The 25,852-nt window shown below is 37.4% G+C and overlaps 1 protein-coding gene across 3 annotated transcripts in view; it reads right to left on the bottom strand.

The window, feature by feature from the left end:
* Nucleotides 1-25,852, bottom strand: part of CENPL (centromere protein L) — a 42,954-nt gene that overhangs the window by 16,353 nt on the left and 749 nt on the right. Inside the window, exons 2-8 of one of the 3 annotated variants that reach the window (XR_010941219.1) lie at nucleotides 21,292-21,468; nucleotides 17,627-17,878; nucleotides 11,847-12,389; nucleotides 9,587-9,857; nucleotides 8,071-8,133; nucleotides 2,455-4,733; nucleotides 538-779 (exon numbers count right to left, since the gene is read on the bottom strand). Coding sequence is in view for 1 of the 3 variants with exons in the window: in XM_067728690.1 (XP_067584791.1) it covers nucleotides 9,786-9,857; nucleotides 11,847-12,389; nucleotides 17,627-17,878; nucleotides 21,292-21,465 (1,041 nt within the window). In the remaining 2 variants the exon portion in view is untranslated. The other 2 variants (XR_010941218.1, XM_067728690.1) reach the window with 2 other exon arrangements.

Here is a 25,852-nt window from a genome sequence, read left to right on the forward strand (position 1 = left end):
CGCACAGTTCAAGGCAGTGGAACCAAACTGTACTACTAGTTATAATATTCACCACCATCCACTTACAGTTCAAAAAAAAAAGTCAATTTCACCTAAGATATCTCAACCCTTAGATATATGAAATATTGCTGCTGCATACCAAAAGAGTGACTGTCACAAGAAAAATCTTTGTGTGATTGTTTTGAGTTGCAAGCTGAACAAGCCACTTCTTTTTGAAAGAATGACTGAGAGACAAAGTTATTCAGACTCAGGTGGTGGTGAACATTTTGTGGAAAATGAACACAGTGAGGCTGTCACTTCAAGGAAAACAACTGACTGCATTTTATCATCAACGATAAAATTCTAGCTTTCAACAGAAAATGAGAATTTTGTGAAAGTTGTATGGACCACTGTGGTAGTTAATTTTATGTGTCAAGTTGACTTGCCTAAAGGATGCCCAAATAGCTGGTAAAACATTTTTTCTTGGTGTGTCTGTGAAGATGTTTCTAGAAGATCTTAGCATTTGATTCAGTAGACTGAGTAGATTTCCACACTCACCAATATGGGCAGACATCATCCAATCTGTTTGGGGCCATATGGAACAAAAGAGGAAAAGATGGCAGAATTCTCTCTCTCTTCTTGAGCTGGGATGTCCATCTTTTCCTGCCCTCGACCATCAGAGCTCCTAGTTCTCAGGCCTTCAGACTTGGACTGCATTATACTGCTGTCTTTCCTCGTTCTCCAGCTTGCAGAGGCAGACTGTGGGACTGCTCAGCTTCCAGAACTGCATGCAACAGTTCCTATAATAAATAGATAGATAGGGACTTCCCTGGTGATCCAGTGTTAAGACTCTGTGCTCCCAATGCAGGGGGCCCAGGTTCGATCCCTGGTCAGGGAACTAGGTCCCACATGCTGCAACTAAAGATCCTACACGTGGCAACTGAGACCCAGCACAGCCAAATAAATAAATGAATAAATATTTTAAAAATTAGCTAGCTAGCTATCTAGCTTGATGATAGATGATGATAGATAGATAGATAGATAGATGATAGATATAGATCCCTAGTCAGGGAACTAGATCCCGCATGCCACAATTAAGAATCCGCATGCTGCAAGTAAGACCTGGCGCAGCCAAATAAATAAATAAATAGTCTGGCGGGGTATAGGCTGGAAGAGTGATCAGAAAGGAAGTTATGGCTGAAAAAGGTTTGAAAGACAGAGTAGTTTTGCTAAGTAGCAAGAGTGGAAAGGACATTCCAGACAGAGTAGCATGTGCAAGATATACAGAATAAAGTCAGTGAGACAAAATGGACTGTTTGGGGAAATCAAAGCAGTTTGGTTTATCAGGAGAATAAAATGAAAAAAGGCAAGTGTCCAGAAATTAGACAGGAGAAGCAGGCAGCCGGCAGGTACCATCATAAAGGACCTCATTGCCAATAGTTTCCTCTCTTAGCTTTCTTTTCTGATGTTTATTCCCCAAGTCTTTTTTTCTGTGTGGGTGTGGTGGCTAGGTTCCAAGATGCCCCTAGTGATCCCTGCCTTCTAATCTCTGTGTAATCCCCTCTTGCACTGCGCTAAGGTTGGTCTGGTCTGTGAGTCTAATTGTATGCTACAAAAGTGATGGTATGTCACTTCCAGATTAGGTTATGAGACCCTGCTTTCATATTGGGTGTCTTTCTCTCCCTCTCATCTCTCACTCTGGGAGAAGCAAATACATGAAAAAAAAGAATATAACAAATCCACAAATGCCCATGTACCCGCCATCCAGCTTCAATTTTTGTTAATACTTTGCTAATCTTGTTTTATCTATTCCTTCCCACTCTCACTTCTCCCACCATCACTGGAGTATTTTAAAGCAAATCCCAGGCACCATGTTATTTCACTCACACTTGAATATTTAATTTTTACATATAAGGTCTACTTATAATAACACTATCACATCTGATAAAATTAACAATTCCTTAACATCATCTAATACCCAGTCCATATTAAAATTTCCCTAATTATCATTTTTTTTATGTTTACAATTATACCTTGGAGTTTGCTTTTTTCCTGTCCTTCCATTTACTCATTTGGTTAAATTGCTTTTTTGTTCCTTTGCTCAATCATTTTTGGAAATTCTTCTCTAGTCTCTATTCTATGTATATGTGTATATCACCCCATTGTAAAAGAAGCAGTCAAACTTACATTTCTCTATAAAGATATTCAAATTAAATAATATTTAGAAATACTTCTTAAGGACATATGTAATACCTGGACAGCCCATTATGTCCCTTGTATCATTGTTGTCATACATTTCACTTATATATAGACATATATAAATACATGTTTATATGTATATATTATGTAATATATTTATATATAAACACATACTTATGTATATTATATATAAGCATACATAATCAAATATTGTATTATTTTGAACTGTCATGTTATATCAATTAAGAATAAGAAAAATAAAACTTTTTACTTTACCTTCACTTATTCCTTCTTTGATGTTCTTCATTACTTCATACAGATCCAAGTTTCTGACATATATTATTTTCCTTCTCTCTGAAGAACTTCTTTTAACATTTCTTGCAAGGAAGTTCTACTGATGACAAATTCCAACTTTCACTTGTCCAGGAAAATATTTGTGTTTCCTTCACTTTTGAAAGATAATTTCACAGAATTCTAGGTTGCTGGGTTTTTTTTTTAACACTCCACAGTCTTCTCGCTTGCACAGTTTCTGAGGAGAAGTCAGATGTAATTCTTATCTTTGTTACTCTATAGGTAAGGTGTTTTCTTCCCTCTAGCTTCTTTCAGGATTTTTTCCTTATCTTTGACTTTCTGTAGATTGAATATTATATGCCTCAATACAGTTTTTTGTTTTTTGTTTTTTTTTATCCTGCTTGGAGTTCTCTAAGCTCCCTTGATCTGTGGTTTGGTGTCTGGCATTAATTTGAAGAAATTCTCAGTCATTATTGTTTCCAATACTTCTTCTGTTACTTTCTCTCTCCTGGTATTCTCATTGTGTGTTAACAGTTGAATCTTGAACACAGGTTAGGGGCACCAACCCTCCACACAGTCAAAAATCCATATATAATTATAGTTGGCCCTCCATACACACAATTCCTCCATATCCATGGTTCCTCTGCATCTGCAGTTCCACATCTACAGATTCAACCAAACTTGGATCACATAGTACTATAGTATTTACTATTGAAAGAAATCTGTGTATAAGTGAACCAGCATAGTTCAAACCCATGTTGTTCAGAGTCAACTGTATGTTATACCTTTTGCAGTTGTCCCACAGACCTTGGCTATTGGTTTGTTTGGGCTTCTTTCTTCAATCTTTGCTCTCTTTGCTTTTCAAGGATTCTATTATTTTCTAGCTCAGAGATTCTTTCCTCAGCTGTGTCATCTACTAATAAGCCCACCAAAGGCATTCTTTTTTTTTTTTCTTTTTGGCTACGTTGGGTCTTTGTTGCTGCGCACAGGTTTTCTCTAGTTGCAGCGAGCAGGGGCTACTCTTCTTTGCCGTGCGTGGGCTTCTCATTGCGGTGGCTTCTCTTATTGCAGAGCACGGGCTCTAGGGCGCGCAGGCTCAGTAGTTGTGGCGCACGGGCTTAGTTGCTCTGCAGCATGTAGGATCTTCCTGGACCAGGGATCAAACCTGTGTCCCCTGCATTGGGAGGCGGATTCTTAACCACTGAGCCACCAGGATGTCCCCAGAGGCATTCTTCATTACTGTTACAGTATTTATTATCTTTAGCATTTCTTTTTGGTTCTTTCTTAGGATTTCCATTTCTCTGCTTACACTGCCCATCTGTTCTTGCATGGAAATACTTTATCCATTGGATCCCTTAACATATTAATCATAGTTGTTTTAAATTCCCAGTTTGATAATCCTAACATCTGCCATGTCTTGCTCTGATGCTTGCTTGATGTGTTCCTTCAAATTGGTTTTTTGGGGGGTTTTTTTGCCTTCTGATATGCCTTGTAATTTTTTTCTTGATAGCCAGACATGATGAACCAGGTAAAAAAAACTGCTGTAAATAGGCTTTTAGTAAGGGGGTAGTGAGGTATGGGGAGAAGAGAAGGGCTCTGTAGTCCTGTGATTAGGTCTCAGGTTTTTAGTGAGCCTATGCCTATGGACTGTGAACTTCACAAGAGTTTCTCAGTTTTTTCTCCCCACTTAGGTGGACAGAATGGCTAGAGCAGGCTAGTGTTAGATATTTCCCTTTCCCCAGGTTAGTTAGGCTCTGCATAACTAATCTCCCCTAAGGGCAGACTTTGTTAAGAAAAACCAACTGCTCTGGTATATTTCAAAATTGTTCTTTTTCCCTCCCCTCTACCAGAAGCATGAGAATTTTTCTCTGATATTTGCTGTAGGAACCTGGTTGAGCTCCTGGAGGTAAATCTCACAATAATGTGAGGGCTCCCCTATGACCAGGTTCCCCTGGAGTTCTTAATTCTCAGGTTTATCCACACTGAGCCTCCAGCAATTCATCAATTGTAATTCATGTTTTCCAACCCTGGCACTGGTTCCTGCAGTGGTTTCTGCTCATGAGCCACTGCTCCTGTAAGCCATGATTCCCCATATTGGCCTGTTTGTCTCTCCAATCATGGAGGCAGCAGTTTGTTCTGTGTCCTCCCCTTTCTTACAGACCCAAGAATAGTTGATTTTTCCATCTGTTGATCTCTTTACCTGTTAGGACAGAGTGGCGACTTCCAAGCTCCTTACGTGCAGAAGCCAGAAGTGAAAGGTGTGGCTTTAAGTAAAAAAAAAAAAAAAAATCATGAATCATCCCAATAGATGCAGAAAAATAATTTAACAAGATCCAACATCTATTCATAATAAAAACCTTCAGGAGAGTTCCCTGGCGGTCCAGTGGTTAGGACTCAACACTTTCACTGCCAGGGCCTGGGTTCAACCCCTGCTCAGGGAACTAAGAATCCACAAGCTGTGCGGCGAAAAAAGAAAAGAAAAACAAAACCAAAAAAAACCTTCAACTGGGCTTCCCTGGTGGCGCAGTGGTTGAGAGTCCACCTGCCAGTGCAGGGGATGTGGATCCGTGCCCTGGTCCGGGAGGATCCCACATGCCGCGGAGCGGCTGGGCCCGTGAGCCATGGCCACTGAGCCTGCGCATCCGGAGCCTGTGCTCCGCAATGGGAGAGGCCACAACAGTGAGAAGCCCGCATACTGCAAAAAAAAAACAAAAACCTTCAACAAATTAGGAATAGAAAAGAACATCTTTAACCTTATAAAGGACATCTATGAAAATCCTACAGCTAACAGCATATTTAATGGTGAAATATACTTTCCCACTAAGATCAAGTGCAAGATAAGACTGTACATTCTCACTACCTCTACCAGCCATTGAACTGGCAATTCTAGCCATGGCAATTTGGCAAGAAAAAGAACTAAAAGGCATCCAGATTGAAATTAAGAAGTAAAACTGTCTTTTTTCAATGGCATGAATCTTATATATAGAATATCTGACAGCATTCACTGAAAAAGCTACTAGAATAAACAAGTTCAGCAAGATCATAGGATACAAGAGCAATATACAAAATCAATTATATTTCTGTACACTAGCAACAAACAATCCAAAAATGAAATTAAGGAAACAATTCCATTCTCAATAGCATAAAAAACAATTTAGAAATAAACTTAACAAAAGAAAGTACAAAACTTGGACACTGAAAACAATAAAACATTGTTGAAGAAAATTTTGAAAGATTTAAATAAATGGAAAGATAGCACACATTCATAGACTGGAAGACTTAGTATCATTATGAGGGCAATACTCTCTAAATTGATCTACAGATTCAAGGCAATCACTATCAAAATCCCAGCTTTTTTACAAAGATTGACCAACTGATCCTAAAATTCTTATGAAAATGCAAAAAATCAAGAAGAGTCAAAACAATCTTGAAAAAAGGACAAAGCTGAAAGACTCACCTTCCTGATTTCAAAACACAGTACAAAGCTACAGTAATCAAGACAGTGTGGTACTGGTGTAAGGACTGACATTTATATCAATGAAATAGAATTGAGTCCAGAAATAAACCCAAACATCTATGGCCACTGATTTTTAAGAAAGGTAACAGACAATTCAATGGGAAAAAGACAGCCTTTTCAGCAAATGATGCTGGAACAAATGAATATCTGTATGCAAAATGATGAATCTGAATGCTTACCTCACACCATACATAAAAATTAACTCAAAATGGATTACAGATCTAAATTTAAGAGCTAAAATTATAAAATGCTTAGAAGAAAACACAGGAGTAAATCTTCGGGACCTTGAACTAAGCAATGATTTCTTAGATACAACACCCAAAGTACAAGAAACAAAAGGAAAAATTTGACAGATTGGGCTTCATCAAAATTAAAATTTGCATTTCAAAAATAAATGAGTTCATTCCGATATTTCCAATTCAAAGTTAATATTACAGAGTTTCTACTTAACTTACTTGATTTTATAATTGTATATTTTTTTCTCTTACAACGTTAGAAATCTTGGTTTCTAACATTGTTATAGTCACATATATTTTATCCTGTCATGAAAAGTGGTAAAATAACAATACCAATATTATTAAAAATAAGATAACTTAATGCAATTTAAGATTCCTTTGTTGCTCTTCTTTTCCTAGGATATAGCCCACTGATGATATACAGTCAAAATACAAGGATTTAGAGATACTAAAAACGATTCTTTGTGTGATTATGGTCTGAACGTAATATAGTTAGGTTCATTTGTTTTCAGTTTTTAAGGATTGCTTTTTCTTTTTGATCTAATTTTGTTTCATAATTACATAAAACACTTATATGGTTCCAAACTATAAACAAGGAACATTCAGATGAGTCCTGACTTTCATTCCTGTCCCCTCTACACAGTTGGTTCCCATCATTCCATTAGCAATCACTTTTACTAGTTTTTGGTTTATCCTTCCATTGTTTTTGTAGGGAAATATACACACATACTCATATTCCACCCCCATTCCTTCCATAAAAGATAGCATACTATACACTCTATCCTCATCTTGCTCTTTCACATAACAATATATCCTAGAGAGAACTCCATGGCAATATTATATATCTTCCTCAAACCCTTTTATAATTACACAGTAGTAGTTCACTGTGCAGCTATACCATAATTTATTCAACCAATCCCTCTCTGATGAGCATTTGGATTGTTTTTAGTCTTGCTGTTACAAATACTGTTGGAATAAATAGCCTCGTTTCTGCTTCACTTTATATTTTTGCTAGTGAATTTTGGGGATAGAATCCCAGAAGTGGGATTACTAGTCAAAGGGTAAATCACACATAATTTTGTTAGATATTGCTAACTTCTCCATGAGGTTGTACCATTTCTAACAACATTTTACCTGTTTTCCCTTTTCCACTCTTGTCCACCTATAACTCATTCTCCATCATATCTTATAAAATCTTGTAAGATACAAATTGGATCATATAACTCTTCTGCATAAAACTTCAGTGGTTCCCCATTGCATTTAGAATAAAATCCAGTCTCTTCATAGTACCTGTAAAAACTTAGATGATGTGGATTCTTCCTCTCTGTATCAGTTAGCATTAGGTTTGACTATGAGCAAGAGAACCAAAGTAACAATAGCTTAAACAAGATAGAAGTTTACATCTCTGATACGTAAGTCTGGAGGAAGAACATCCCGGTTGGCACTGGAGTTCAGCTTCAAGAAGTCCTCAGGGCACAAACTCCTTCCAGGCCATGCTCTGCTGTCCCTAGGACCTGACCCTTATCCCAGTGACCTAAAAGAGCAACTAGAGTACCAGTCATTTTATGTGTTCCAAACAGCAAAATTGGAAGAAGAATAAGGGCAAGGGGTAAAGGCCTACTCTGTTTATTAACAAGATTTCTAGAAGCTCTACATGACACTGGCATTTTTATGCCATTGGGTCAGAACTTAGTCATATGACTGTACCTACCTATGAGAAATGCTAGAAAATGTCATCTTTATTCTGGGCAACCACACGCCCAGCCAGAAATTGGGAGACTTATCACGATGGAAGAAGTCTCTGCTGCACAGTCTTTTTTTTAAATTTAATTTTATTTATTTACTTACTATTATTTTGGCCACATGGCATGTGGGATCTTCGTTCCCTCACCAGGGATCGAACCCACGACCCTGCAATGGAAGCACAGAGTCTCAGCCACTGGACCACGAGGGCAGTCCCTGCACAATCTCTTTAGTTTCATCTCATACTACTCCACCCTTACCATGCTCCAGCCACACAGACTTCCTTTACTCTTCAAATAAGAGCTTGCTCTTGCCTATCTCAAGGCCTTTGCTCTTGCAGTTTCACCTGCCTAGCACATGCTTCCTCAGATCTTCAAACAGCTGGTTCCCTCTCATCATTCAGGACTCAGCTCAAATGTCACTTCCTCAAAGAGACCTTCTTTGACAACTGTATATAAAGTAGGCACTATCCCAGTCACCCTTTTTCATACTGCACTGCCTTATTTATAGCATTTATCTCCATCTGAAATTATTTATCTTTTGCCTTCCTCTACTAGAATATAATTTCCACAAGACAAGGATCTTTTTTATCTTCACTACTATATCTCTTTTTACCCAATACAATTCTGAGTAGACAGTGGGAGCTTAATTTTAGTTGAATGAATGAATGTCTGATTCCAAAGGACAATGAATGTCCATTCCAATGGCTGATTCCAAAGCCCATGCTTTTTTCACTACTTCTGCTGTGCCTAGTATATGTGAAATAATACCCCATTCCAGAAGTTAGTCCTTGTTTTTGAATCACAGCCTATTATAGTTATTTTCTTTCAAAGAAGATTTTAAAAAACATTGTTTCTAAAGTAAAACAAAATCTTCCTCTGCTCGGTGAGTAAAAAGAAGAGTTTTAGATATAACATCTTGTGCACATCTAAGTTGTGCAATTTTGTAGTTTTCACCTGCAAAATGTAAGAGTTGGTTAAAATTAATTCACTTAATCTACAGATATTTAGCAAGCACTGTGCTAAAACAAAATTAGGGACATGAAAATTACATAATATAATTCCTGCCCTCAAAAAAGATTCACAGCTGCCTTTCAACTCTACGATTTGTATGATTCCATACAGTTGTTGAGTAACCTTTGTGCTAGAGAAAAAGCCTATGACTTCCCATTCCTGAGATATTTATTAAAGATCTGTCACCAAAACACTGATAAACACAAGGCTTCCTTTTAAAAGTGAATATTTAATTCAATACTGCAATAAGAATTAAACAGCATTAAAAACAGAAGCATATTAGTGGCTTAAAAAATGTATAGTAACTTTAGTTTCCTTTGGGGAGGATTTTGATTGCTGGCGCTCTACAGCAAAATGATGCTAGGAAAATGTCTATAGAACATAGAAATTCTCTCTGACTACAAGTCTAAAATGCTTAAAATTAGGGATTAAAGGTTTTAAAGATGCAAATCAGAAATATTCAATATTAGAGGTATCTCATTTGAATCCTAAAAATTTTCACATAATAAAACATTACATATTTTTTAGAAAGATGGCCAACAAATTAATAACTCGGCATATTCTACAGACTGGCATCCCAGATGACCAGGACTATATTACACGAGCACCTGGCTGTGGTTCATCCACTACCACCTTCTTTGTTCTTCTAGATCCTTCTTGGCTTTCATCTGGGTAACTCCAAGGCACTGTGAGGAAAACAGATGTACAGATGCCCATTTCTCCTGCAGTCCCCCTCAGCATAGCAATTAGGCAGATAGTCAATGAGAAAAAGGTATATAATCCATAACTTATAGTCCCCACAAGGCCTCACTCAATTTGAAAAATTGCCAGTTCTGTCAAATATGCCAACACTCCAATAAGGTATTTATGACACAAAATCTGAAAAAAAAAAAAAGACATTTAAAATTAAAATACAATTACTTATAGCAAAGCAGTTTGATATTTGATAAATATTCCAGGCTTATTTTAAATTCCATATCTACAAGCTAAGCTATGAATATAAACCCAAACCATTGCTGTTCTAAGTCAAATAGACTTTACTTAATAAAGATGACTGACTTTAATAAATTTACAACTATTAGTCAATGGTGCTTAGATGGAATTAGACTAGGGTTCTTATTTATCCTGGCCTCCATGGGTAAGATATCTGCCTAAAGAGAAGGAGGAAGGAGTATCTACGAACCCCTTAGACTTATATGCAAATTGAGTATCTACATTTTCTAGAAAGAGTTCCATACCTTCCTTCTTCTCAAAGGGATATATGATGCCAAAGTGTCTTGTAGAAACTAAGCAGAGGCAGAAACCTGGTTAATACATTAATTTCAAACTTTTGAGAGGCAGTACAGTGTTGCAGTTAAAAGCATAAGCTTTTGAGTCAGATGACTGGGTTTAAATTCCAACTCCACTTATTAGCTGTGTGATCTTGAAGGAGCCTACTTATCCTCTGTGCCACAATTTCCTCTTTACAACCTATGCAAATAGGTTGTTGTGAAAACTAAATGGGACAATATGTGTAAATGGTTAATAATGCTTGGCACAGTTAGTGCTTGATAAATGTTAGCTTCATCATGGCATTATTTGAACCTAGGAGCCACAGTTACTGTCTTAGATCCTTACGAGAGGCCCTTAGAATAGGCCAGATAAAACAGGGCCACCCTTACATTCATAGATGGATAAGAACAATTATATAAAATAGTTTTAAAATGTAGTTTATTAATAGAATGTGAGAATATGGAAATAAAATTTTAAAATATAAGGACTTCATGAAATTGAATTGAGGTGCTAAAATGTAAATTTATTTCTTTATAATGTCAAAGTAAGATGGAATAGTATATAATATTTCAAATTTATTACTGTGAACCATAGTAAGAAATAAATTTAACATCATGACCCAGTACAAGCAAATGTATATCCTTAGTATATGTTATATATTCTCATTTTTATATTTTCCACTCTATTTTTCTTTTGTTTTTTAAAGCTGGTTTCTTCTCATCAAATTACTTCCTAACCTACTGCTGCATTGTGACCTCCAGTCTGAAAAGCATCAAAGTAGTGCTTATAAGATAGAGTATGAACTTCTTGGAACCTAAGAGATTAAGTGTTTAAATCTTGACTCTTCCTCTTACTAAGCTATCTTGCATGTGTCACTTAAACCTATCTTGGCTTCAGCTTCCTTGTTTTAAAAATAAAATAAATGTAGATAGAAACACCTAACTATAGGGTTGCTCTAAAGATTAGAGTTAAAGTATGTTAAACTCCTAGCACAGTGACAAGACCAATATTCACGAGTGTTTATTGTGGCTGTATTTTAATATATTTTAAATATATTAATATAATACACTTAAATATATTTAGGTGCCTACTCTCAGTTTTTTTATTTTTTTTTTTCTCAGTTTATTTCTGATACGTTCTCTAATAAGGCCTTCATATACACTAAAACAATGTCTCTATTATTTCTTTCCCAGTAGGGATAGAAAAGCCTAAAATATAAAGATGATATTTTAGTTCTGTGTTTCTACTATAAGTTTCTTATCTAACACACAAAATCCTGTTACTCTGATAATTATTTCAAAATTGACAAGAAAATTCTGAAAATTTCAAAGTTACTACAGAATAAGTCATATTATTACCAAAGTCTATGGGCACACAGAGTATAGTAAGTATCCTTCCACTATAAAGCTGCATATAGAAGGCTTATTAAGACTTTTTAGTAAACCATTTATAAAGCATAAAATAAAATCTCTCTACTGTCATCAATTGGCAGACATCCCAAAGTGTTTCGTCAATGTGGAAAATACAATTGCCATACATTTTGAAAACTATGCAACAATAAGGAAAAATTACTTAACTAGATTTGCTCCAACTAACCTTTATTTTTCCATCAGTATGTGCTGAAGCTACAGATGTTGAAACACGAACCAATCTTGTGGCTGATAAATGAATTTTGAAATGTCTATGGAAATGTGAATACAGGCAGTCCATGAATAAGTCAACTTCCTCCTGGGTAACTTCCCCAGGTGTTTTGTGAACACTGTCCCACAAAGCTTTTGCATCTTCTGGATGTATGGCATAAGAAATATCCAGACTTTGAGGGCTACAGGGTACAGACCAAAGAAATTCAGTAGTAGCCATATAATGGTCCATTTTGCATGCAGTCCACATAGCAGCCATCCAAGAAAGATTAAACGCATTGATTGCTAAGGGACGGAAATAACAGTCAAAAGTTTTCTGAAACCAGGTTCCAATTATGGCTGTATTAGTCTCTGCACCATTTGCAAGGAATAAGGGTAGACAGGTGAAATCTTCTGAAACAGTCTCCAGAAGACTGTCTCCAAATATACAACAGAACCAACCAGTCCACAACACTTTACCTTCTCTGTGCTCAGATGGCAATTGAGATTTTGACAGAATCTATGAAGAAAAATCAAACGGGTTCATTAAATTCGAAAGTACATCTACTCCTAAAGTGCATCTTCTCAGCATTAATTAGTACATTTAAAAATAAGAAGATATGTAGTATTACCTGCCAAAAACCACAGAGGTAATAGTCTCCCTGATCATTATTAGGGTGTATCAAGTTAACTGACCTTTCTCCTAATACTCTTTATTAGGACAGACATGGTATATGGCAAGACCTTGGTGCAACCAAAATGCAAAAAGGGGTGCCAATATGGTATAACCAGGTACAGTACCCTGAAAAAAAAAAGTCTCAAAATCTCAACTTTAACTTCGTCTTCCAATGCAGGGGGTGCAGGTTTGATCCCTGGTCAGGGAGCTAAGATCCCACATGCCTCCTGGCCAAAAAACCCAAAACATAAAACAAATTCAACAAAGACTTTAAAAAACTGGAAAACAAAAATCTCAACTTTAGAAGGGGACTTCCCTGGTGGCGCAGTGGTTAAGAATCTGCCTGCCAATGCAGGGAACATGGGTTCGAGCGCTGATCCGGGAAGATCCCACATGCTATGGAACAACTAAGCCCATGCACCAAAACTACTGAGCCTGCACTCTAGAGCCCACAAGCCACAACTACTGAAGCCCGTGCGCCTAGAGCCAGAGCTCTGCAACAAGAGAAGCCACTGCAATGCGAAGCCTGTGCACCGCAACGAAGGGTAGCCCCCGCTCACCAAAACTAGAGAAAGCCCACGTGCAGCAACAAAGACCCAACACAGCCAAAAATAAATAAATAATTTTTTAAAAAAAACTTTAGAAGGGACTGTAAAAGGTCACCGAATCCAATGTGCTTGAATTATTCCACTGAGGAAGACGTCACTATTTCCTAAGGGAGCTCTGTCTATCCACTTAAAATGTTCTTTCATATGTTAGGCCCTACAGTTTCCAACCACTGGTCCTACTTTCTTCCTTACGTGTATGTAGATGAAATCTAATCTAATCTAATCTCTCTTCTACATAAAAAGCCCTTCAAATATTTGATTATCCTTATCATATATACTGCTACGGTCAACATCTCCAGTTTCTTCAACCATTCCTTCTATGACATACATTCAAGTGCTCACACTATCTGGACACTCTTCTCTGAAATTCTTTGGCAAAGGAGTCATTCATAAGTGAACATAATTACTTCAAAAAGGTCTGATTACAGGACTGTCACCACCTTTAACCTAGATTATACTCCTACTAATATAATCTTAACAGTAGTTTTCTGGTTTAGTTGACAGCTTTACATAAATTAACCCTACATACTCATTTTTGCTATTAATAGGTAAATCCCCCCCCAACTTACAATGAGGCAGTAAACTTATTCCTATTAAAATATTAATCTCTTTCAATTTGGCCCACTGTGTCAATCCATTCAGATCTTTTAGAATCTTGATTATATTTTCTAGCAGATTGACTAACCCCTCAAACTTTAAATTTGTAAATTATATAACAAACATACCTTCCAGATATTAATAGAAGTTTTAATTAAAGTTTGACCAGGACAAGGTGAAGATCACAGCCCTATATTATATCCCTTTAGAGATGATCATTTGAACAATTATTTTTGCCATTTTTCTCCTTGTTCAAGAAGTTATGAGACTTTCAAATACCTTAAAGCCAGATGTATTATGTCTATCACGTATTTATAACCTATAAGTCCTGTAACCCTGGCAAGAAATGAGATTTAATTAGAAAACTATTAGGACACTATACTAGGAATTCAAGAGGTTATTTCTATTCCTCACAAGAATATTTGCTTGCCTGATGACATGCAAACCATGTACCTTCTTTGGGCATCAACTGCTTCAACTTGACAGAGACTGCTAATTATCTACCCAGTATCTATTTTTCCTTCCACAGTAAAACAGTGCTTTCACTTGAGGTGGCAAAGTACCCACTAAAACTTTTTTCTAGTCTTCCTTCCATCTGGGATATAAAGAGAAGTATCTGTTGGGTGTCAGCAAGTCTCGTCAAAGGTTTACTCAGCGGCAGGCATCCTGTCTGACTTTCCCATCTTCCTCCTACTACTTGCCTTGAACTTACATATAGTATTTAGAGCTCCAGGAGCCAATTTAGATTATAGTGTGACCATAGGAGGGAAGCCATGCACCAAGGATGATAGAGAGGACAGAAGGAGCTTAGATTATTAATAATTTCATGAAGCATTTACCAGCCTGGAAAAGCTGACCTCTGGACACTTTTTTGGAAGACAAGTAAACCTCTATTGTCACTGTTATTTAGACTTTCTGTTATATGCAGCTGAACCTAATCCCAGTAATCCTGAGATCCTTGCCAATACTATGATCTATACCAGGGGTCAGCAAACCTTTTCTGCAGAAGGCCAGATAGTAAATATTTTAGGCTTTGCAAGCCATGTAGTCTCTGTAGCAACTACAACTCTGCTGTTGTAATACAAAAACAGCCATAGACGATATGTAAACAAATGAAAGGGGCTCTATTCCAAAAAAACGTTGTTTACAAAGCCAAGCAGCAGGCCATAGTTTGCTAACCCCTGATCTATACAACTAAACAAAATTTCAACTGTTTCAGCATTTAACTTATCAATGACTAAAATGAGTTAATTTAGCAGAAACAGAAGGAACAGGCATAAATAATAAAATAAATCTGGTTTCTTAATAAAAGGACAGTCATATTACTTTTATATACTACATATAGTAAGGAATGTAAAATGTTACATTTCTGAGAGTAACTTGGTATGATATATCACAATATGTAACAATGTTACTTCTTTGCTAAAATTCTACTTCTAGGATTTTAATCCCACTAAAAACCATAGAATTATACAGATAAGTTTACAAAAACGTAAAATTTACATTTACATTTAGTTACTCAAAATGACATGAGTAACTATCTACAGCACTGATTATTAGTAAAAAAAAAAAAAAAAGCCATAATGCACAAGTATGGGCAATATGATCACAATTTTAACAGATACAGACAGCCAAATAGATATATCTAGATTCATGATGGAGTCTGTAATTTTCTTATAATGTCTTTGTCTAGTTTTGGTATTAGGGTAATACTGGGCTCATAGGATGAATTAGGAAGTATTCCCTCTGCTTCTATCTCTGAAAGAAATTGTAGAGAATTGGTGTAATTTCCTCCCTAAACGTTTGGTGGAATTCACTAGTGAACCCATCTGGATCTGTTGCTTTCTGTTTTGGAAGGTTATTAATTATTGATTCAATTTCTCTAATAGGACTAGGCCTATTCAGATTGTCTACTGACAAATAGATGTATACCAAAATGTTAAACTGTGGTTTTTAACTTTCTTTGTTTTTTTGTTTGTTTTTTTTAACCTTTAAAATATTTATTTATTGGAAAGGTAGTAGTCTCATATAGTACAAAATTCAAATAGAAATGTACACTCTGAAAAGTTAGTCTATCAGCTACCTCTGTCTACCCGCCTCCCCCAACTCAGTTCTTGCCCCCAGAGCCCAGTTACCATTGTTTCGTGTATCTTTCTGGAGCTGCTCAATGCATATGCACAATGCATAGCTTTTTATTTCTGTTTTTAAGAAAATGTACAACAAAATCTTCTGTTACATGCAGAGTTTAAGTGTTTTTGCAAATACATGTATTATTTTTTCTTCTTTTATGGCCCCTGGCTAAAACGTCTTGTTCAGGAAAGCCGTTCATATTCCAAGATTGAAAACAATTTTCCTATATTTACTTCTAATACTTTTCTATTTGGGTTTTAAATTGACATCTTTAAACCAACTGGGTTTTTATATTTGAACAGAGTCTGATATAGGTGGGGATCGAATTTTATTTTCTTTGAAGTATGGCTAATGAATTGCTTCTATACCATTTAATCCAGCCTTTCCAATGGATCCATATCATTTAATATCCAGGTCCCAAAACTCCAGCATCAGTAACAACCACCGAGGATAGTTTCATCCCACAAGTCCCACTCCTGGGTGCTATGTTAGCCAGGATGCTTCTCCTCTCTACTGGACCTTCTTCCCTCCTTCATGGTGTCCCAGTCATGGGTGCTCTTTCTGTACTTGGACTTCTCTGTGCTTCCTGGCGCCACTTTGGCCTTCCTCCTGTTCTCTTTGTGGGAATCTTCATCCTCTTCATCCCTGTGGTGCGTCCTCTTCCACGATACCTGCTTCTCATCGCCATGTCCTCCTCCTCCCTGGACCTTCCCGTCCAGCCTCCGTCTTGATCTCCTGCCTGATGGACACTGGTGTGGTCCTCTGAGAAGCAGCTGGCCTCTTCTCTGTGTTGTGCTGTGTGGGGGCCAGTGGCCATTCCTTGCACAGGTGGGCTTGGAAACCACCGGTTATTGAAGAAATGGTCATGTTTTTTCTGACAGTGATTTACAGGTTCCAGTCTTTGTCGGAAGTGATGAATATTGGACAGTGTGGGTTAAGTGGCTTTCCACTGTTTTCAGCCTTTCGTAGGAACTGGGGGACTTGTGGGGCCTCCTGAAGGGGAATCTCTGCTCCAGCATTGGAGGTCTGGGTGCAGTGTGGTTCTTTTCTCTGTACACAGAGTCTTCTGTCCCCTTTCTAAAGCAAACCTCTGGTTGTAATCCTCTGGCTCTTTGCTTTCTAATATAATCCTGAAGTTCATGTTGAAAAGAGTCATAAGTCTTAGAATTTTCCATTATATTGACTATGGATGAAACTCTGGAGTCATCACCATGCACTAGTTTACTGAGAGAAATTTCCACAAACAGATGGAGCCTCACTTCCTCAAGCCTACAAGTCTTTGGGGTTGTGTAAGTAGAAGATCTGTGGGCCCACAAAGAGCAGAGGTTCGCCTGCCAAGAACCTCAAAAGGAAAGAAGGAAGGAAGAAAGGAAGGAAGGGAGGAAAGAAGGAAGGAAGGAAAGAAGGAAGGAAGGAAAGAAGGAAGGAGCCCTAGATAGGGGTAGGTTTTACTCAGCTCCAGGAGAAGAATCCCAACTTCTTTGCAGCTCAAACTTCTCCCTTTCTTTGTACTTTTATGTATTTTCTAAGTTTTCTAAAATAAACATAATTATATTGTAAAAGGAAAAAAACTTTTTTTTAAGTTGGTCATATCTAATTACTATAATTTGGTCAAACAAGACATAAAATAGGTTATAAATCACAAGCTTAAGAATTTTAAAAACAGTAAGAAAACATCACAATTTCTAAACCAAGACAACGCACATTCTTTTCTCCTAGGAAGCAAGTACTGCTTATATGATATACCTGGACAAGAAATGCTTCAGGGTCTCTCTGTGTTCCTTTCATTCCCAGGAGAGTAGAGAAAATCACTTTGATGTTGAAGTCGTCTCCCACTTCCACAGCAAGTCCTTTTTGTTTTTCAGCAGCAATAAATGCATTCAGAAGTTTAGAATACTCTTTGAAATTAGTATAGGAGAATTTATATAAGGGAGTTAAACTATATAAAGTCCATTGTTTATGCAGAAGGAATGCAAACTTTTGAGGATCAACATCTTCCTAAAAAAAATCAAGACAAAGGAAGTTTAAGAATTAGGAAACATGAGTAACTAAGAACTTAATCACAGTATCTTAAATATTTAAAACAAAGCCATTACTGGGTACCTGATCTTTGCATCTGCTGTAATTTCCCTTTGGAATGTTCGTCCCAGGGTGTTCACATGGCATGTTCCTTTCCTTCATTCAGGTCTCTGCCCAAATGTCACTCAAGAGGCCACCCTATCTAAAGTAGCACCTGCACCCATTCCAGCTTTGTCACTCTATATCTCCTTAACATGCTTTATTTTTTTCACAGCACTTATTACTACCTGACATTAGGTACTTGCCTGATTTTTACTGTCTTCACTACTAGAGTATGAGTTTGATGAGAACAGGAATTTTGCCTATTTTATTCACTACTGTATCTCTAGCACCTAGAACAATGTCATCTAGAACAGCTGTTTAATAAATATTTATTGGATGAACAGTTACATACTTTTAGAAACTTCAAATTATAGAGTTTAAAAATAGTCACCACTGGAGCATCTAATTTCATTGGTTTTAATTAACTAATTTCTAAAATTGTTTGGCAGTAAATTCACTCCATCACTCTAATTCAGTAGATTAAATAAAAAGATACATGGGAGTATTGTGGCTAGGCTCTATTGGAATCACAGGGACCACTAAAAACAAAACACTTCATTTGTATTGGCACTATGGCAGTACTGAGGGTCTTCACATACACCCCCACATAAGCTCCTAGTTTTATCCTGAATTGAACTTTTCTACAGAATCCATACTTCCACAGTCCCAAATATCTTTTGGAACTTTCACCACAGTTGTCCACTTGACAAAAATATTTGCTCTGACTAGAGTACTCATGGAAAAGCTGTAAACTTTTTTTATTACTATCAAAAGATTTGGGGGAAAAAAAAGGGGGGGCCAATGGTTAGGACTTGGCGCTTTCACTGCCAGTGCCCAGGTTCAGTCCCTGGTTGGGAACTAAGATCCCTTAGGACGTGTGGTACGGCCAAGAAAAAAAAGATCTGGCAAAATTATTTGTATCATAAAGAAAAGGAAACACTGAACTGGACATTTCAGTCTTTTTTTTTTTTTTTTTTTTACTGTTGCAATGTTTGTTTTTTTATTTTTCCAGTCTTTAATTTATATACAATCTCTGTTTTCTGGTTAAGAACCATAACTTTCATTACCAGGACTAGTAATTTTTCTTTTTTTTTTTTAAATTATTTATTTTATTTACATTTTATTTTCAGCTGTGTTGGGTCTTTGTTGCTGCACGCGGGCTTTCTCTAGTTGGGGTGAGTGGGGGCTACTCTTCGTTGTGGTGTGCGGGCTTCCCATTGCGGTGGCTTCTCTTGTTGCTGAGCGCAGGCTCTAGGCGTATGGGCTTCAGTAGTTGTGGCTCGCAGGCTCTAGAGCTCAGGCTCCATAGTTGTGGCGCACGGGCTTAGTTGCTCCGCGGCATGTGGGATCTTCCCGGACCAGGGCTTGAACCTGTGTCCCCTGCATTGGCAGGCGGATTCTTAACCACTGCACCACCAGGGAAGCCCTAGTAATTTTTCTTTAAAGAAGTTTTCACAAAAAAGCAAAACTTTTCTCATACGCCAAAAGATACTAGACCCACAACACAGACAAGAAAAAGTTAAAAGGAAGGTGTAGGTGACTGATCAGCCAGGTTCCTTGCTAAGTGACTCAAAAGCATCCATCAAACTTGTATTGACGGCACTTCCCTAGTGGTGCAATGGTTAAGAATCCACCTGCCAATGCAGGGGACACAGGTTCAAGCCCTGGTCTGGGAAGATCCCACTTGCCGTGAAGCAACTAATCCCGTGCACCACAACTACTGAGCCTGTGCTCTAGAGCCCTCGAGCCACAACTACTGAAGCCCGAGTGCCTAGAGCCCTGGAGCCACAACTACTGAAGCCCATGCGCCTAGAGCCCGTGCTCCGCAAAAGGAAGAGTAGTCCCCGCTCTCTGCAACTAGAGAAAGCCCTCGCACAACAACAAAGACCCAACGCTGCCATAAATAAATAATTAAATAAATTTATAAAACAACAAAAAAACTTGTATTAACTGGGGCTTTATTTCATAGTTCAGTAAAATTACAAATTACTAATGTTAATACACAGGGTTTTTTTATGAATGATCAAAACAGAGCATGTTGCCACCAGACAAATCCAGAACAATATAAACATGAAAATAATTTAGTAAGTAATTAGAAAAATTTTTAAAACAGGAATTCATGAATCTGTACTGATAAATAGATAAATAAATGGAATAGAAATGAGAAGGGCCTAAAATAGAATGCCAAAGGCTGGTTGGTAAATATGGAGCAAATAGAGATGGAAAATTATTATTTTTCAACCATCACCATAAAGATGGGATTAGGCAAAAAGTATCAATGGATGAAGGATGTTAAGTGTGAGGCAAAATTTTGATGAGGCACAGGACATTTGCATTATCTTAAAGTGTCTCCCCACAGACCGCTTATTAGTTGCAGGGGGGAATAAAGCAGTAATTATTGGGCAACACGTTGACAAGATGATCAAAATTAACATCACCTATGTGCTACCAGATGTTATGTCCCAAAAGGATACAACACGACCTATACAGTATTCCAGCCAGCAATACATAATTTCAATCTAATCTTGAGAAAACATCAGACAAATACAAAATGAGGAATATTCTATTTAAAAAGGGAAGAGGAGGAAACATATTCTTCAAAAATGTCAGTGTTATAAAAGACAAAGAAATATTGTGGAAACGTCCCAAATTAAAGGAGGTTAAGGACGGAACTAGAGGATGTCATACTAAATGAAGTCAGAGAAAGAGAAATACGATATCCCTTATATGCGGAATCTAAAAAGAAATGATACAAATGAACTTATTTACAAAACAGAAACAGACTCACAGACTTAAGAGAAGGAACTTATGGTTACCAGGGAGGAAGGGATAGTTAGGGAGTTTGGGATCGACATGTACACACTGCTATATTTAAAATGGATAACCAACAAGGACCTACTGTATAGCACAGGTAACTCTGCTCAATGTTATGTGGCAGCCTGAAACAATCACAACATTGTTAATCGGCTATACTCCAATATAAAATAAAAAGTTAAAAAAAAATCAACCAAAAAAACAAAAACTTTGTCACCATTGGAGAATGCTAAGAAAGCAACCCCTAGCATTATTTTGAAAACTAGGAAATAAAGAGAAAGAATTAAAAAAAAAAAGAGGTTAAAAAACATATGGTACTGATAGTGTGAATAATTGTTATAGCTGTTTCTCGTTTATTTTATTACCACAGGGAGTAAGAATATACTAAAAATACTATAAATAGTAACAACAATTGAAATGTTTCATTCACAGGCATTCTCAATTATTAGTAACACAAAGGAACACAAAGAGCATACCTGAAGTTGTGAACACTGGGGAATTTTCCTTCGAGGTGGAGTCGGGATAAATGAAGTCTGCTTCCTGACTGATTCTAATCGTTTTTGCAGAGGGGTGGCACCTATAAAGTAATCTTTAAGCCTTGAGGATGCACACTGTCTAGGAGTCGATTCTGGTGCATCATAAGAATCCATGGTCTACATGAAAAGAAATAAAACCAGAATTCTAAATAGTAAAAAGTTAATTCATGCTCATAGTTTCACTGATTCCTCTATCTACTATAAAGGAATTCTTTCTCTCTCCCTCCTACTCCCTGCCCCATTTTGACTTTTTAATCAAATCCTATATTTCTCATTGGCTATAGGCTATTTTTATGAACATCTTACAGATAGCTCAAACACAGTTATGTTCAAAACTAAATTCAACTCCTTCTGTCCTCCTTCCAAAAGCTAGCTGGTCCATTTTCAAATTCCTGTCAATTTTCTAAGTTAATTTAAACGTATTTAAGTAGTCTCCCACTTTCATTTTTTAACATACAATCATTAAGCACATTCTTTTGAATTTTTCCTTCCTCAGTCTCTCCATCCATTCCCAAAGCTACTTCCTTAGCCAGGTCTTATTACCACAACTAAACGTTCCGTATCTGAGGGTAATCCATTTTTCAGAAATGGTACTTTATTATTAGTCACCTGTGCAAAAAACTTTTCAGTGATGAGATAAATTCTACTCTTCTACTGGGCATTCACAACTCATAATTCAGCTTGTCCTTATCCTACTTATCCTAGACATAAACACATCCTTGTCTTCATGTGTTTGCTTATCATATTCCCTACCTCAAGTGTTCTTTTTCCATTCCACCTCCATTAAAACCATGTGTGAATTTCATCCCTTTTCAAATAGTGGGGTTTTGTTAACCTTTTCCCCCCCAGAATACCCATGTTACACACTTCTGTCTGTGTCTGTATCAGTGGCTCATTCTGGGAAGATGTGTGTGTGTGTGTGTGTGTGTGTGTCTGTCTGTACAGGGGTAAATATTCTGAAAAAGCCCAAAAGCCCTCTAAATGAGTCTAACAAAATCCCTCGAGAATATTCTACAAAATCTTTGGAGATTAATAATACACCAGCCCACACAGCTCTCTTCAATCACCTAGTCTCTACCACTCATTTTGGCCCGAATTCATCTACTTGTACTATTTTTTTGGTGTGCATTTCTTCTCTTCCCAGAGAAACTACTTTGACTGAAATCATGCTCTTTGTATTTCTCTTGTATAATTACCCTAGTATAATACTGAATGCTGTTTAATTGTTAAGCAAGTATTGGTTTAATTGAACAGAAGTATTTCATGGAACTCCAAAATTGAAAGGAATTATGATTTAAAAGTTATAAAAATTACTCCCAAGAAGTGGCACAGTTACCCTTTCAAAAATTTTTTTCAGGGCTTCCCTGGTGGCGCAGTGGTTGAGAATCTGCCTGCCAATGCACGGGACACGGGTTCTAACCCTGGTCTGGGAAGATCCCACATGCCGCGGAGCAACTGGGCCCGTGAGCCACAACTACTGAGCCTGCGCGTCTGGAGCCCGTGCTGAGCAACAAGAGAGGCCGCGATAGTGAGAGGCCCGCGCACCGCGATGAAGAGTGGCCCCCGCTTGCCACAACTGGAGAAAGCCCTCGCACAGAAACGGAGACCCAACACAGCCATAATAAATTAATTAAAAAAAATTTTTTTCACAAGTGAAGAGCTTTATTTATCATTATATTTAAATTTATATATATGTATATATATATATATATTTATTTATTTATTTAGTGAGAGGCCTCTCACTATCGCGCCCTCTCTTGTTGCTCAGCACGGGCTCCAGACGCGCAGGCTCAGTAGTTGTGGCTCACGGACCCAGTTGCTCCGCGGCATGTGGGATCTTCCCAGACCAGGGCTCGAACCCGTGTCCCGTGCATTGGCAGGCAGATTCTCAACCACTGCGCCACCAGGGAAGCCCTATATTTAAATTTCATCATGTCAAAGTATGACACACTCTATACCTTGCACAAAACTCCATAAATTAAATATATAGTTCTCAAAACTCAGATAATGCCCAGAGAAAGATCATATACCATACAACTTAAATAGCAGCTACTCTAAAGCAGTCTGCCTTTAAATGCATACAGAACTGTGTATTCAAAATGGAATTTTAATCAGTCCCATCTACACTGAATGTTTCTTTCAAATCTGTTATTTGGAATAATTGCTAACATTTATTGAGTATTCATCATGTGCCAGGTAACTTTCTAAGCCCTTTAACAAATATTGTCTCATTTAATCCTCAAACAACTGTATGAGGTCGGTTATTATATTCCCAGTTGACAGATAGGAAGATAAAGAAATTAAATAACTTGCCAAAGTCATACAGCTAAAAATGCCAGAGCCAGAATTTGAACCGAGACAGTCTAACACCAAAGTGGGTGCTCTTACCTCCTTCTTGCACACTGCCTTTCAATAGGGATCAATTTCAAGGCAAAATAAGCCCTACTAAGTTTGACTACTTAAAAGAGAAATTCTATGAATTCCAAAAGGATTTTAAAGTCTATCTAGGTGAGAGAAAGACTACTAGCTCTGAAAGGACTGGTATTGAGAAAACATTTCCCTTGAGTAATTTAATACTGCAGTAATGTGAAATAGCCCAATCCATGCATTAAAGATTAGAAAATGGTTTATACCTATTTTACTTTCTCACTCCATACTCAATAATGTGCAATTTTGCCCTGCCAGATAATTAAGAGGTTAAAAATATAGCTTGACTTAATATTTTACTGCCCCAATATTCTTCCTTCCAACTGTAAGGAAAAAGGTCCTCTTACTTGCTTTCTAAAGCCAATCCATCAACCAATATTCTTGATCTCCATGTCCCTTTACATTTCCCTTGGGCACCATCTCCCATGTTTATTTCAAACCTCTATCATCTCTAATCTCTACTTCACAGGATACTTTTCTTCCACTGCCATGCATATTCTTGTATTCCTAACACTAAAAACGTTTTGTTTAAATCCTACTCGTCTCATTCGTTTTGAGACCAATTTCCTGGAAATATGGTATACAACTATTGCCTTCACTTACTAATAAATATTTTTTTGGAAATCTTCAGCAACCTCTCTTATGAATCCATCACTATAAAGACATGGCACTTTTGAAGATTACCAATAATATTTTTGTGAAAACCATGGCCAAATACTTGATTCATCAAGTTTGCTCATCCTTAGTCCTCTAAACTTTGTTACCTTGCTTTTTTTCAGACACTCAATTATTTCTCCTCCTTGTTTCTTATCGTTCCTTCTGATTCATTTGCTGATTCCTATCCTTCCTCCAGTCCCAACAGTGCGTGTCTCCCCAGACTCTGAAATCACTCTTTCTCCATATAACATTCATTCTACATATGACTCCTAAATCTCTATTTTCAGACCTTTGCACCTGCATTTCCAATTTCCTGTAAAACATTAAACTTTTTTGTACTCAAACTCATTAAGTTCAAAGCTAAACATTATTTTACAATCAATCTTTCCTTTCCAACTACCCTGTTTCTCAATAATAATTCCACTCTTCCTTCTCATTTTCCTTCCTGCCCCTTAAAATACTCCTTAGTCATCTTTTACTCTTCCCTCAACTTCACGTTTACATCCGAATTAGCATCAAATTCTGACATATTTCTTAAAAGCATACATACTAGCCCTCTCAGATTTGGCCTTCACTTGCATTCTTAATTATAGCCACTTCTCTTATTCCAGTCTTAACCCCTTTCCCCAAATCCATGACTAGTTTCTCCACAGACACCACTTTTATCTTGTCATTATCTTGCTTGAGATCCCATAACAATTCCCACACATCTTCTAAATAAATGAAGCCAAAACTTCTCTGCCTGGGTTTCAAGGCACGAGATCATATTATCTGATCCTATCCAGGTTCATTTTCTACTACTTCAGTTCTTACCCCAAGATCCATGGACAAAGGGTCTTTCCTAAATCTAAAAGCCCTCTAAGGTTGGATGCAAAATGGTGTATGCGTGTGTATTTGGTGGGAGAAGGGGGTGAAGAAAGGTCCAGGAGATGATTCTTTAAACGGTTAAGAGCCACTGCCCTACACCCAAACATGCCCCCTTGCCCTAGGCTGCTCATCACCCTCCTGCTCTTCATGCCTGTCATGTTTGCCTCTGCTCCCGGACTTCTTTATTCAACCTATTGCCAATTAAGACTACTTCTCTACACCCATTTGTCTGGCCAAATCCAATCTACCCTTCAAGTTTCATCTCCTCAGGAGAAGCTTCCAAGTATCCACAGAGCTAGCTCTCCGGCCAATTCCTCTTGCACTTGCAGTTCAGAACACACAATTACAACTCAGTTGTTTTTCTTGTGCTAAGTCCGTGAAGGAAGGGACCCTGACTTAAATCACTTTTGTACATCGTCACCTAACGCCAATGCTAAGCAGGTCGTGTGAAACACATCTGAACCCCCAAGTATTGTAAAGATAACGACCACACAACAGGACAAAACACAAAGTTTACTGCCACGCCTGGACCAATAACAAAGAATCTTAC

The sequence above is a fragment of the Pseudorca crassidens genome, chromosome 2 (assembly GCF_039906515.1).
Source record: "Pseudorca crassidens isolate mPseCra1 chromosome 2, mPseCra1.hap1, whole genome shotgun sequence".
In the NCBI taxonomy this organism is placed as follows: domain Eukaryota; kingdom Metazoa; phylum Chordata; class Mammalia; order Artiodactyla; family Delphinidae; genus Pseudorca; species Pseudorca crassidens.